At 40.1% G+C, this 15,214-nt stretch overlaps 1 protein-coding gene across 4 annotated transcripts in view; it reads right to left on the bottom strand.

Annotated features, from left to right (window-relative positions):
- Nucleotides 1-15,214, bottom strand: part of CCDC88A (coiled-coil domain containing 88A) — a 303,481-nt gene that overhangs the window by 66,539 nt on the left and 221,728 nt on the right. For all 4 annotated transcript variants that reach the window (XM_069768845.1, XM_069768841.1, XM_069768844.1 and 1 more), the window contains exons 11-16: nucleotides 14,950-15,096; nucleotides 13,175-13,319; nucleotides 9,204-9,388; nucleotides 8,748-8,885; nucleotides 6,069-7,139; nucleotides 490-617 (exon numbers count right to left, since the gene is read on the bottom strand). In XM_069768845.1, coding sequence (XP_069624946.1) covers nucleotides 490-617; nucleotides 6,069-7,139; nucleotides 8,748-8,885; nucleotides 9,204-9,388; nucleotides 13,175-13,319; nucleotides 14,950-15,096 — 1,814 coding nt within the window. The remainder of the gene's footprint in view (nucleotides 1-489; nucleotides 618-6,068; nucleotides 7,140-8,747; nucleotides 8,886-9,203; nucleotides 9,389-13,174; nucleotides 13,320-14,949; nucleotides 15,097-15,214) is intronic.

Below are 15,214 nucleotides of genomic sequence, written 5' to 3'. Positions count from 1 at the left end.
GCCATGGCAATGCCTCGTGCATGGACCCTTGTTAGCACACAGAGTACTTAAGGGTCAATATCACAAATCCGTAATCCCTCTGTGTGCCATACGTTTCACCAGTTCGGAACCATATTCTCCACTAGAATCAGTGATCAGAAGGGGAATACTTCCATAATGCAGCATCCATTTAATTCTCGAGATCTCCAAGGATCAATAGGAAAAAAATGGATCTAACAGATCCTGTTTCTTTCCTGATTGTAGCTAAAACTCTATACTATTGTCAAAACACATGCATACATACATGAGTTTTTTATCGAGTATTGGAAGAATGGAAAAAAAGCCAAACTGATGGTGACTATGAAGGGCTGGACTACAACTACTTTTGGGAAATATATTTAATCCCCTTGTTTCCTTATCTGGTTGATTGTGGATCCCTAGATTAGACTTAAAACTTTAAATAAAAAATATGATCTGATTTAAAAATAAAACAAATGTTTTTGTGCTTACCTGTCGTCACTTGTCTGCTCATCGTGTAAGAGTCGATCCTTATTCAGGCCAATCTTTTCCAGCTCATGGGTGAGTTTTTCCAGTTCATTATTCGTTTGTTGTGTCTTCAACTTCTCATTCACCAAATCCTAAACATTTAAGGAAGACCTCAGTTATATAAAGAAATATTCCAAAGGTACTGACTAGAAAATAAAGAAGATCTAAACCAATTATCTTATTTTCTTATCTAATGACTTTTTCTACCTTACTGGAGAATTACTGCCTTTTTTTTTACATTGATTTAAAAGGCCAATTTCACAATATCCAATTAAACACCAAAGAACATTTCTCAAAAAAGACCTTCCCTTAATTTTTTGTATTCCCTAAACCTGTGTAAATGTTAGTGATGTGTAATGTCTCCGGTATCCAGAGCCATTCTGGTCCTTTTCTGGGTCACATGATGGCAATTCAGACTCTCAGGATCACGCTGTGCTCTATGTGACACAAAAGTGGATTTTACAATGTAAACTTATGGAGCGTCAGAAGGCATCTCCATAGACTTACTTTGTTAGAAAGACTTCTGGCTCACACATACTTTAAGCCGCAATCATCAACATTAACAGAAATAAACACTTAAAATAGATCACTCAGCAATGACTCTATATAAGAGTTTCACTTTTTGTATTGAAGAACTGAAATTAACTTTTTGATGATATTTTAACTTTGTGAGAGGCACCTGTATTTGTCCCGTGACTGAGATTATATATATATATATATATATATATATATATATATATATATATATATATATATATATATATATATATTATAGAGAGAGAGAGAGATAGATACACACACAGCTAATAAAAAATAAAGGGAACACAAGCAACAGAACATAACTCCAAGTAAATCAAACTTCTGTGAAATCAAACTGTCCACTTAGGAAGCAACACTGTTTGACAATCAATTTCACATGCTGTTGTGCAAATGGAATAGACAAAAGATGAAAATTATTGGCAATTATAAGACACACCCAATAAAGGAGTGGTTCTGCAGGTGGAGACCACACACCACATCTCAGTACCAATGCTTTCTGGCTGATGTTTTGGTTACTTTTGAATGTTGGTTGTGCTTTCACACTCATGGTAGCATGAGACGGACTCTACAATCCACACAAGTGGCTCAAGTGGTGCAGCTCATCCAGGATTGCACATCAATGCAAGCTGTAGCAAGAAGGTTTGCTGTGTCTGTCAGCATAGTGTCCAGAGGCTGGAGGCACTACCAGGAGAGAGGTCAGTACAACAGGAGATGTGGAGGGGGCCATAGGAGGGCAACAACACAGCAGCAGGATCGCTACCTCAGCCTTAGTGCAAGGAGGAACAGGAGGCGCACTGCCGGAGCACTGCCAGAGCCCTGCAAAATTACCTCCAGTAGGCCACAACTGTGCATGTGTCTGCACAAATGGTTGGAAACCGACTCCATGAGGATGGTCTGAGTGCTCACAGCCCAACACCGTGCAGGATTCTTGGCATTTGCCACAGAACACCAGGATTGTCATATTCGCCACTTGCGCCGTGTGCTCTTCACAAATGAAAGCAGGTTCACACTGATCACATGTGACAGACGTGACAGAGTCTGGAGACGCCATGGAGAGCGATCTGCTGCCTGAAACATCCTTCAGCATGACTGGTTTGGCAGTGGGTCAGTAATGGTGTGGGGTGGCATTTCTTTGAAGGGCCACACAGCCCTCCATGTACTCGCCAGAGGTAGCCTGACTGCCATTAGGTACCGAGATGAGATCCTCAGACCCCTTGTGAAACCATATGCTTGCTGGTGCGGTTGGCCCTGGCTTCCTCCTAATGCAGGACAATGCGAGACCTCATGTGGCTGGAGTGTGTCAGCAGTTCCTGCAAGATGAAGGCATTGAAGCTATAGACCGGCCCGCCTGTTCCCCAGACCCGAATCCGATTGAACACATCTGCGACATCATATCTTGCACCATCCACCAATGTCACATTGCACCACAGACTGTCCAGGAGTTGGCGGATGCTTTAGTCCAGGTCTGGGAGGAGATCCCTCAGGAGACCATCCGCTGCCTCATCAGGAGCATGCCCAGGCATTGTAGGGAGGTCATACAGGCACGTGGAGGCCACACACTACTGAACATCATTTCCTTGTCTTGAGGCATTTCCACTGAAGTTGGATAATCCTGTAACTTTATTTTCCACTTTGATTTTGAGCATCATTCCAACTCCAGACCTCCGTGGGATATTAATTGTGATTTACATTGATCATTTTTAGTTTTATTGTTCTCAACACATTACACTATGTAATGAATAAAGATTTACAACTGGAATATTTCATTCAGTAATATCTAGGATGTGGGATTTTAGTGTTTCCTTTATTTTTTTGAGCAATATATAATACACATTACACACACACATTCTCACACAAGGTATGTATATATATTTATTACAATACAGTATATATTTTATTTATATTAATATTTAGCATTTTCCTATTGTCACCACAATTAATATTACTATTTTTTTCTCTTTGGATAAAGAATGCAGAATAAATAGGAGCAGACAGCTGTGTCATAAACAGATGAAGAACGGAAAACAAAAACTGACAACAGTTGTCTTCCTTCCTTCCATGAGTAATATCCTCTGGTTAACCATGAAATCTGACCCTCTCGTCATTCTTCAAACCAGTGCTTCCTTTTAAATCTGGAATATTCTCCTACAAAATTATTAAGTCACTAAACACTTCTCATGTATAGCCATCCTACCTGTTGCCCTCTGTTTGCCTCCTGCGCTCAGATGGGCATTCTGTTCTTCCTGCTTTCAAGATGGGCACTGCAGAGGCATAGGGAGTGCCGTGATAAGTGTTCTTGTGATGTGGGATATGAAAAGCAGGGAAGTCATGGTTTAGACCTACCAATGTGCTCCCCATATCATTGTGGTAGTCATCTTGAAGCAAAATATAATACATGTAAGAACAAAACACCAATCTGAGAGTATGAGGCAGCATTAGGAAAATACAGTGTATAACCCCACTGACTGCATCCCCTGCATGGATTCTCATCCTCTACCATGTAGGGACACTGTCGTACTCACCACCCTAGGCCACGCAGTGAACTCTTTGTCATCTGTTTGCTATGTGCACTGCGCTTCTGGTCCTCTGCTTGCTGTACAGGTTTCCTGGCTGCATGCTTTAAGCGTCCGCACGTGCACTTCCTGATTCTTAAAGAAACAGTGCTCGCATTCCTAATATGTCCCTAGCCTATTGCTGAGAGGCACTTGGTACTTAAGGCACCTCCACCTGTTGAGAGGTGCCTGAGCAACATTCTCTTTCAGAGTGTGTGCATCTAATGAGTTGCCAGGTCCTGTTTCTGATCTTGCCTGAACCTGTTTCCCTGGGTCTGGGTGCTTAGCCTTGTACTCCGAACGTATACCAGTGTCCATTCTTGTCTTTATTAGAAACTATCCCTTAACCTGTTTGTACCCAAGTCTGGTTTTCTGTTATGATAAGGTAATTCAGTACCACAATGGACATAGAGGTCAGAGCACATACAGTGACCTGACAATAACCCAAAAACATAGAACGAGCTCTGAGACGTGGGAACTCTGCTGACCGCAATCCCTAATCCTCTCCAACCACACTAGAGGCAGCCGTGGATTGCGCCTAACGCTCCCTATGCAACTCGGCACAGCCTGAGAAACTAGCTAGCCTGAAGATAGAAAATAAGCCTACCTTGCCTCAGAGAAATACCCCAAAGGAAAAGGCAGCCCCCACATATAATGACTGTGAGTTAAGATGAAAAGACAAACGTGGTGATGAAATAAATTTAGCAAAGTGAGGCCTGACTTTCTGAACAGAGCGAGGATAGGAAAGGTAACTTTGCGGTCAACACAAAACCCTACAAAAACCACGCAAAGGGGGCAAAAAGACCCTCCGTACCGAACTAACGGCACGGAGGTACACCCTCTGCGTCCCAGAGCTTCCAGCAAGCAGGAAAAAACAAATAGACAAGCTGGACAGAAAAAACAGCAAACAAAATAGCAAAGCGGAACTTAGCTATGCAGAGCAGCAGGCCACAGGAACGATCCAGGAGGAAACAGGTCCAATACTAGAACATTGACTGGAGGCCAGGATCAAAGCACTAGGTGGAGTTAAATAGAGCAGCACCTAACGACTTCACCACAACACCTGAGGAAGGAAACTCAGAAGCCGCAGTACCACTTTCCTCCACCAACGGAAGCACACAGAGAGAATCAGCCGAAGTACCACTTGTGACCACAGGAGGGAGCTCTGCCACAGAATTCACAACAGTTTTCTCCTTAAACCTCCTGTGTGTCTAAAATCTACAGTGTCTAAACCAGTACCTATCTCAAAATGTGCAGTATCTAAACCAGGCCTTATCTCTATTCTGTTGTCTCTGTGTAACATTATTGATTAGTGTGTACACTTGCTACTTCATTGTAAGTACCCTGTGTTATTTTGACCTTGTCTGTCCTGTGTGTACCTGTCCTTGTATTGGTCTTGTGTGAATTTGGTCCTGTCTGCCATGTGTCCCTGTAATTGTTCTGTGCTAACCTAACCCTGTCTGTTCCATGTGAACCAAGTCTTGTCTCTTCTGCGGTTCCCTGCTTGTCCGCATCTGCTGTTCCCTGCTTGTCCGCATCTACAGTTCCTTGTCTGTTCCATCTGAACTAGGTCCTACCAGTTCTAGTGTTCCAGTCCCCTACCAGAAACCCAGCTCTTCCTGAAGCTGTTCCTGTTCGTCCAGGCTGAACTTGGTCCTACCTGTGACTCTGTGTCAGCCGTGCCCGCCTGCCTACCAGTATATCAGCAGTGCCCGAGCTGCCTGATCCTGCTTGACTTGATAGCTCATTTAATGGAAATCTTGCAGCATAGAGGATGTCAGACAAGCAAGTAGCTGTGGCACTAGGCAGAGAACAGAGCCGGAGTGACAAGGGTTTGGGAAGAACTTGCACGCAATGAAAGCCCTTTGCATCATTAGTATATTGCCTCAAATGCAGATTTTTTTGAAAACTAAAGAATAGACTGGCTAAATAAAGGTATTTCTGGGCTTGTCTTTGAAAGAGCTACATGTGCATATAAATAGATTTGGAGGTGAAATGACAGATTCTGAAAATACATCTATTCAGTGACATTGGTTTATCTTTAACACAAATCTTTGAAGAAAAAAAAAAACTGTGTGTCTGGCCTTATCATTTCTTTTTTTTCCAAATAGCTTTACAGTGATTCACCGTGGGCAGATAGAAAAATAAAAGCTATGAAGTTCTTAGTATAATGGAAAATATCTCTGCTTTAGACCGAAGAAAAGAAACGCTTTTAGTGCCAGCTATAAGTGACTACCCTATAAGTTAGTGTCCAAAGTTTAATGAGACTTGAATCGCAACTCGGGTTAGTGGACAAAGCAGAGACATCCATCGATGGAGTTGCTTTTAGGACTGAGTAGGATTCCAATTGTGCTAAGGAAGACTAACCATTGTACCACCTTATGGAAAAAAAATATTTTCCTTGTAAATAATCACAGTACAACATGGAAATGTTATTAGACATTAGATTACCTCTCTTAGTGTAATTAGTGTTTTCTTGTCAATTGTCGCTCTTTTCACAAGCTCCTTATTGTCTATTTCCAGTTCTTTTAGTCTAGCACATGACTCTTTAAATGCAATTGTTTCCTTGGAAAGTAACTTATTTTCCCTTTCGAGATTTGAGATCCTCACAGTATTCTCCTCCAGTGTGATGTCTTTAACCTCAGCTTGCTGTCGTAACCTTTTATTCTCTTTCTCTAGTTGTTTTTTGTCCTTTTCCAGCTGACAGGTCTCTTGCTCCAGGAGCTTATTCTCTTTTTCTAGCTGTTCTAATCTCTTACTCGATATCTTTAGTTCTTCTAAGTTCTTCTGCAATGCTTGGTTCTCCATCTCTACATCCTGCAGCTCGCTTTCAAGTTGTTGGATTTTTTTATTGCTATTTTCCAGAGCCTTCTGTAGCCTTTGGTTTTCAGTGTCTAGTCCTTGGTAGCTGACTTCTAAATGCTCAATCTTCTTGCAAGATGCTTTCATAAGGTCCATCCCTTTCCTCAATTGTTCCTTCTCATTTTCAAGTTCCTTGTTTTCAAGCTCCAGCTGAGCCACCTTAATGTTTGTGCTTTTGAGGGACTCCACAATTCTCCTCAGGTCCAAATTCTCCTCCTCAAGTTGGTTGTTTTCCTTCTCCAGCGACTCCATTTGATATTTGAGGTTTTTGAGGCTATCTAAAGTTTTCTTCAGCTTTCTGTTTTCAATTTCTAAGCTCACGTTCTCTTGTTCTAAGGATTCTGTCTTTTCACACACAATGTTTAAACTGGTTATTTTCTTCTGTAAGTGCTCATTTTCTTTCTCTACTCTGTTCAGCTCCTTTTCCAGTTCCTCTGCCCTCTCACCTTTCTCTTTATAGTGTTCCAGTTCCTTTTTTAACTTCTTCTTTTCAAATTCCATTTTGTTTAATTTACTACTTGTTTCTTTGATGGACTCGTGAAGAATCTTATTTTCCTTTTCAATGTCCTTCATTCTTGCTTCAGCCCCAATCTGTGAGCGTTGTCGCAATGAGGCAATGGTTTGGTTTAAATGTTCATTTTCTTGCTCAAGCCCTTTGATCTGAAACACAAAAACAGAATGCGGATCGGTGTTCAGTTCCAGTATAAAATAAAATAGTGGAGTAATCACGAACATAAAAATAGATGTTATGCAGTACCCATATTGTGATGTGGGGAGTTTCTATTATTTCATATTACAGAACCATAGACATCCATTGGTTCCTCCATGAGATTTTATTTGAGATCCTTGGAAAAAGCTTCTAGAGAGACAGTATGGACTAGAGATGAGTGAATAAATTCAAAGGCCTCTAGTCCCTAGTCCAGCAGACAGGTCAATATTTCATAGCTACTGTAAGGAAACCCTGCAACCTGCCTCGTAACTGCATCCCGACTCCTTCGTTTAGATGGCCTAGTACAATGTCGGGTATGTGGTCTATCACAACAATGATGTTGCTCCAGCAAAAGAAGAGCTGAAGATGCCAGCAGGTAGGAGGTGGTTTGCAGGACTCCTTTCAATAAACATGGAACACTGACCTGGCCACAGGACCATGGTCCTGCAAATTAATTAACTCATCTTACAGATATATACATGCAATGCATTGTAGATAATGGTGAGTAACTAGTATGGGTAAGAATGAGGTGAATCTATTAGTGTAGGGTATCATCTGATGAGGTTCCCTTGTTATTGAGAGATGGGCTTATACAATTTGATCAAAATGTGCACTAAGAACTAAGAAAGTATCTTATGATTTCATGCTTGCAGTGTGCTGCTGGAATTGTTTTTGCTTGCTCTTGTATTTCATCCATAGCAGTCGGAACCATCATATTTACTTTATGTTCTTGATAGTTCTTAATAGATTTGCTGTCTTATGAAATCAAGTGAACGGAGCGACAATATGGACCATTAAATATCCATGAACACCGCTCTATATATCCGCAATGCTGCAAAATGGAACAAATGTGTAACAGGGCTACCATAATGGGATAGTAAGAGCAAATATCAAGTACTATAATCACTATTGATCAATATATTAGTAAAAGGTAAGATCTTTTGGGAAATTGCAAAATACTAGAAAGTAAAAATATAAAATAAGAGTTCTAATTGGCCTACTCCTTTTAATAGCTTTTTGAATAAAGTAATGATAAATAGCAAGCTTTCGGTAACCATCCCTGATCAAGTGACCCAAGTAGTCTTGAAAGCTGGTTATTTATCAAGACTTTTCACTTAGCCATTAAACTGTATCAACCATTTTTATTTTTTCTATAAATGCTAAAGGATTGTTTATCCTGTGGGAGGAAAGTTGGGAAATTACAAAAATTCAAAAATGTAAAAGGAAGTCTCCCCTTTATTTTACTATCTCTTCAGTTCTAGTGATGAAGGTATGATGCTCCACTAATATTGCTTATTTTTTAACAATATCCTTCTCTGTTATTGAAAAACTTGATCATTTCCTGTGATTTAAAACTTGAAGAAAAACCACATGCCAGACATTAACCGTGATAAGGACAAATGAATCATTAAAAGGTTTAAAGGAAGTTCTAGTAATGGTTGTTGTTAGCGGTCGTTAATTATCTTTCGGGCAAGATAATTTGATTTTTTTCTCACTAATTACATTTATTAGACATGTGTAAATCAGATTATCCGGTCTTGTGTGGTCTGTCTCTATACCTGTCTCTCCGAGTTCTCACGCAGTGTCTCAATGATTTTCTCCAGCTGTGACTTCTCCTTCATGAGGTCATTGCTTAGATGTTGGCTGCTTTCAATGGATTGTCGCTCGTGATTTAATTCAGCTTCTATTTTCTCAAGCTGAAAAAAAAAAAGCGAAAAGGTCACTGCGTTTTTATATACATTCATAAAATTAACACAAATGTGATCATGAGATCATAAATTCCATTGTGATTTCTAAAAAGTACACTAAGAATAATTAAGGATATAGGGCCAGATTCATTAAGGCTTGGGTAGCGCACGCTCAAGCTTCACCAGTCTTGATGGAGTAGAAGAGGTCCATGCCACATAATGAATTATTCTGAGTGGTGTGTGAAGCACCCGAAATGCAACTCCAGTCACTGATTTGGTGCAGGAGGCTGAATGTGGCTGATTTTTTTCAGTTCATACACAACACACCTTTTTGCATAGTCTTTGGTTTTCTTTTTCCATTTTCAGTATTTTCGCACTAGCACCTTCTGCAGAGCCCATAGCATTTTTTAGCTCTTCTACAGTAGTCAGCAAGGTTTGGTTTTCCATCTCTAGCTTTAGCAGGCGACTGGATGTCAGCTCATTTACTTCATGCCCCAGAGACTTCTGTGGAGCTAAAGAACAATTGAATGGCACTTTGATACATATAGCACATCATCCTAAATGCATAGTTAATAGAGTACTTCACAATTGAAAAATAAATTAAATACATTAAACCATAATCACAATTTCCAAAATCATTTTAAAGTTCATTCAATTAAACAAAAATATGAAAAAAGTTGTAGAACTAAATCTAATGTAAAATAAATATATTATAATGTACCGGTAATTCTCACTTTTACATTATTTTGTAACATAATAGTAAATGTATTATTAAACTATGTTATTATAAAAACTTTAAATGTTTCAGCTCATTTTGAATAACTTCTGTCTATATGCCATAATAGGAAGTAATATGGACATCATAAAGGGTGATACTCCACTGGGGGCCTAACCATTTCAAATGGTTATTTCCTCCCAAAAAAATCAATGGATAGGAGATAATTTTTTGGAGGGAAGGCGGGGGTAAAGGGAGAAATAACCCTTTAAAGGGGATATCAGGACTATTTTATTTTTTCTCATGGGGCCAAGACCTGACAGGTAAGTGGTTGCTAACCTAACTGGCTGTGGTGCCCAGTGCCAATCTCTGCCAGCTCAGAGCGATCACAGACCACTCCTGCCGGCGATTCTGCTGCTTCACATCAACAGAGCAGCTCTTCCTTTTCAAGGCTGCTCTGTTGACGGGCATGATTGCTGACGTCATGTCGATTTACATCTAGCTCCCTGCAATTATGCCTACTCTGAGCCGGCAGAGATCAGCGCTGGATAAAACAGACAGGTAGTTAGCAACTACCTGTCTGGAAATTTCTAGGCTTGTAAAAGAAAAATAAAATACTCCTGGATAACTCCTATAAGCATATAGGTTTGGTGAACTAAAGGCACACATACATATTGGATAAAAGATGGAGGAACCCGCTGATTAATGTATGTGTATGGGAGTTTCCTCATCTCTGTCATGAAAAATGATGTTGGAGGAATGATGGATCAGGCAGTTTGAAATAAAACACCAGAATCACTCCCGAGCTGCCTGGCAGTGGCTTTCTCCACGCTCCCTACTAAAAAAAACATCGAAACTCATCGAAGTCAATCATTCATGTGTTTGTGGGAAGCAGGAGAGATAGCGATCAGATGAATGCAGCTATGGCATGTGTGTGGCCAGCTTAAGTGCATCCATGTACTACATTTTTACTCTAATGATGGAGAACACTCCATAAGAAACACTAAGTACTAGACATTCTTTAACCATAAAAATATATTGTATATAAGGTGTCCAAACAGCTTAGATAGCTGGTGGATAAATGCTCTGCTAACAGTCATCTCTTCCGACTGCCTTATAAACATGGATGATTGGCTTAGTCAAGATCACCTATGTCTTCATCTGGCAGGGTCTAGTAAGCCTCCTCTGGTGAGGTCTTATGTATCGTAAGAACAAAAGAGTCATATTAAAATTCAACAAATCGGATCATCTTTTCTTCCCTGGTTGCGAGAAAAAAACAGCATCTTTCGAAAATGGGTCTCACGTGTATAGTTGTCCTAAGGATGTTTACTTTATTAAGTGAGGCTGACATATAAAAAAACTTCCTTCTCACCCCCAATGGGAGTGGTCTTTGTTGTCCTTTCTCATTGTTGGGTCCTCTACCAGAGGCCTGGGAGTTTGAGAGTTCTGCACAGGATCTTAGCTGTTCCCAGCATTGCGCTTTTCTGGACAGAGAGCTCAGATGTTGCTCCTGGGATCTGCACTACATCTTCTCCAGTTCTCCTTTGAGGTCCTGGTATTTCTCCAGCTTCTCATATTCCTTCTTTCTGATTTTGCTGTTACTTGGCACTGCCACATCTATTATTATTGCTGTCTTCTGTTCCTTGTCTACTATCACAATGTCTGGTTGGTTAGACACCATCTGCTTATCCATCTGGATCTTGAAGTCACACAAGATTTTAGCCCTTTCATTCTCCACCACTTTTTCTGGGGTCTCCCACTTGGACTTAGGGGGACTTAGCTCATATGCTGTGCAGATATTCCTGAATACAGTCCCCGCTACTTGGTTGTGGCATTTGGTATATGCTGTTCCTACTTGCATTTTGCATCCTTACACTATGTGTTGGACGCTTTCTGAGGTTTCTTTGCATATACTGCACCTTGGATCTTGTCTTGTGTGGTAGATTCCTGCTTCTATGGATCTGGTACTTAGTGCTTGCTCTTGTGCCGCTATGATTAGGCTAGTTTCACATTTACATCTATGTGCGCAGCATATTCTACGCAACCGCAAACGCATGCAAACGCATGCTAAGCAGTGTTTTTTTTTTATTCGCATCAGCTTACGCATGAGGGCAAAAAAACGCAGCGTTTGCATGCGTTTGCACTTTTTATGAGCATGCGTTCGATATTTCCAGGTAGGCGTGTCTCAAAACAGTTCCTGGACATGTACACCATGTTAAAGATAGGTACGCATGACGCATGTGGATCGTACGTTGCGCACACAGACACAAACATGAAACCAGCCTTAGTGCCTCTGTGCTGTCTCGGAGTCCAGCTTTCTCCAGCCATTGGTGGGATTTCTCCATGTCAGCCACCTACATTATCTGTCGATGGTACATCCCATGTAACAGCTTGTCTTGCCAAGGTGCTTCATGTTCCTCTTCTTCCTTCCAGATCTGTTGTTGTTGCCTTAGGCTTCTCTCAGCATCTCACCTTTTGGCACCATTCTTCTGATGTATTCTTGGATACTCCTTGTATCATCCATGATGGTGGCTTGGATGCTTATCAAGCCTCGCCCACCCTCCTTTCTGTTGGTATACAATCTTTTGGGTGTTAGACTTGGGGTGGAGACCTCCATGCATTGTGAGGAGCTTTTGTGTCTTCACATCTGCATCTTCCATCTCTTCTTTTGGTCAGCACACTATGCCAGCAGGGTATCTGATAACTGGCAGGGCATATGTATTGATGGAACGGATTTTATTCTTCCCATTGAGTTGACTCTTCAGGACCTGTCTTACCCTTTGATGGTATTTGGATGTTGCTGCTTTCATTGCCTCCTCATCATGGTTACCATATCCCTGTGGGATGCCGAGGTACTTGTAGCATGTCTGTACATCTGCTATGTGCCCTACTGGTAATTCCACCCCATCAGTCTTGACTAACTTGCCTCTCTTTATTACCAACTGGCCGCACTTCTCCAGTCCGAAGGACATCCCGATGTCTTCACTGCAGATCCTTGTCAGGTGGATCAGTGAGTTGATGTCTTGTTCATTTTTCGCATACAGCTTGATGTCATCCATGTAGAGGAGGTAGCTGAAGATTCTTCCACTCTTGAACTTGTATCCATAGCCAAACTCTGTAATTATCTGCCTGAGGGGGTTCAAGCCTATGAAGAACAGCAATGGGGACAGTGCATCACCTTGGTATATGTCGCATTTGATGGTCACTTGTGCTAGTTATCTTGAGTTGACTTCCAATGTTGTTCTCCACAGCCCCATTGAGTGTGTGTGTGTGTGTGTGTGTGTGTGTATGTGTGTGTATATATGTATACATACACATACATACACAATCACTCCTCTAGCCCGAGATTATGAAAATATTCCACTGCAGAAATGACCAACAGCTGACCAATCCATAATATTTTTTTTCACTAGAGATAAGGAGAAGTCCAGCTCTAGTGCAACCTGTCCTCTTGGTGCCAACCATCAAATAAGTCTACAAATATCATGACCCTGCAATACATGAGAAGAGAGTGCTGGAAGAAGCTGATGAACCCTATGCACATTGATGGAATAATACAATACTATGGAGACTGGCCTCTTACTTTCTGGGAGATCGCTGGTTTTGGACAGCTGTTCCAGTTCCCAGCCAAGATGTAGGGATTCATCCATGCTTTGTTTCTGAGCCATTTCCAAAGACATGTTTTCCTCCATAAGCTCCTCAACCCTCTTTCTATCCAAGTCTCGTTCCTAAAAATACATAAAACTGTTTTACACAAGAGAAAATATGTACAGTATATATGTCATTATGGATAAAATGTTTATACTATAATTTTCACATATCCTTCTACAGGATAAAAAATGAAAATACAAAATGTTGCCTGTAAATGGACTTGCGCTGCAGAAATTAAAACCACAGCATATCAATTTTTGCTGTGGATATTCACTGTGGATTTCACCCTTAGTAATTCTAAGCATTTCCTTATCAAATTGCAGCAGTAAATTCCAGTAAACATGTACACAAAATATTATATATGCATTAAATAAATAATCACAATGTCATTCTTCATCCTTCATCCACCACTTGATAATAACATCTGCATTTCGAGTAGCTATGGCACATTTAATCCTTTTGATGAAAACGGCAAAACTATAAAATTATTTAAAACATTTTTTTTATAAAAATTCAAAAACAAAACATTCCAGAATCTGCTATCCAATAAATATGGATGAGAATCAAACATATTTTTATAATTTTATACATATCATGACCTCATTCTGTAGCATTCAGCAAAAAGATCTGACTGAAGAGAGATCTCTCTAAATCAGATACAAAATGGGAAGGTCAAAAAGAATCTGATGAGACAAATAGAAAAGATGCGTCAAGCACACTAACCCAATGGCTTGAAAATCTTTTTTTGTAGTGTGCCAGGAATGGTCGTAGTTGACCACACTGATTTATGCTTTTTGTCCCTCAAGGTTCTGTTCATATGTCCAGTTCCTGTCCGTGAGTAATGGATCTAATACTTAAAAATAAAAACAACTGGATCCATTACAAAAAGAGCAAAAATGGATGCAAAGTACAGTTTCCGTTTTCCATCCATTTTTGCTCCATTTGTAACATATCTGATTTTACTACAAGTTGTCCTGAACACCTCTAGTGTTTTGGACGTGTACAGTGCTTAAAAAAATTATTCATTAACAGAAAAACAGTTATGGTCCATTTCATATAGTCTTCAAAATTAAAAAAAAACTGATCCAGTTGCCATCCTCTTTTCTGTTTGGTTAATAAAGTTGTGCAGACTGCATTTTTGTTCAGGCTAAAAAAAAATAAAATTAAAAGATGTAAAAAAAAGACATAAAAACAGATTGCAACTGAAAGAGATTTAGGGATACTTCTGGCCCCATTCGAATTAATGGATTCAGTTCTGGATCATTTTGTTTACATTTTTGTCATCCCAAAAAGAATCATACTAACCAACTCTCTAGCTATTGTTTCCACATTTATTTAAATTTCTTACATAGCACCAACGACATGATAATATTCACATTGGTGTGTTTAGCCAGTGGGAATACCAAATTCATTGCATATCACAGCAAATACCAATTTCGTCCCGAACACATTTTTAGTGTGCAGGGTTTGGAGAAAATATGAAACCCACATCAACATGAGAAGAACATACAAACTCCATGTAGATGTTGTCCTTGGCGTCCCGGCCCCAGGGTAGATCACAGAGCCGCATTTATATAGGAGATATAAGTCACCTGCTATACATCCAGCTCGATGCTCTTAATGTATCATTTCCACATCAATAAATGATTATGAGAAATCTATCCAAAAGTCACAACTCGAATCATTAGTAATAATCTGGCTTCTTACCATTTCCAAATCATGGAATCTGGCTTTCATTTGTATATTCTCTTTCTCCAGCTCGTGTAGTTTATCTGAACGTCCTCGAGCTCCTTCCAACTGGTCTTCTAGCATGTTCTTTGTTTCCAGAAGTACTTGATTGTCTTCTTTTAGTTCCTAAAGTGTTCCCAAATGATACATTTCTTCTAGTGACACAATGGCAATAATACAGAAAGCATATGAAGGGTTGTCTGATGAGGTCTACCCTTCTAGTAATTAATCCATTCCAGAACAC

Source organism: Ranitomeya imitator, chromosome 5 (assembly GCF_032444005.1).
Source record: "Ranitomeya imitator isolate aRanImi1 chromosome 5, aRanImi1.pri, whole genome shotgun sequence".
NCBI lineage: Eukaryota > Metazoa > Chordata > Amphibia > Anura > Dendrobatidae > Ranitomeya > Ranitomeya imitator.
This window is presented reverse-complemented; position numbering and strand designations above follow the sequence as displayed.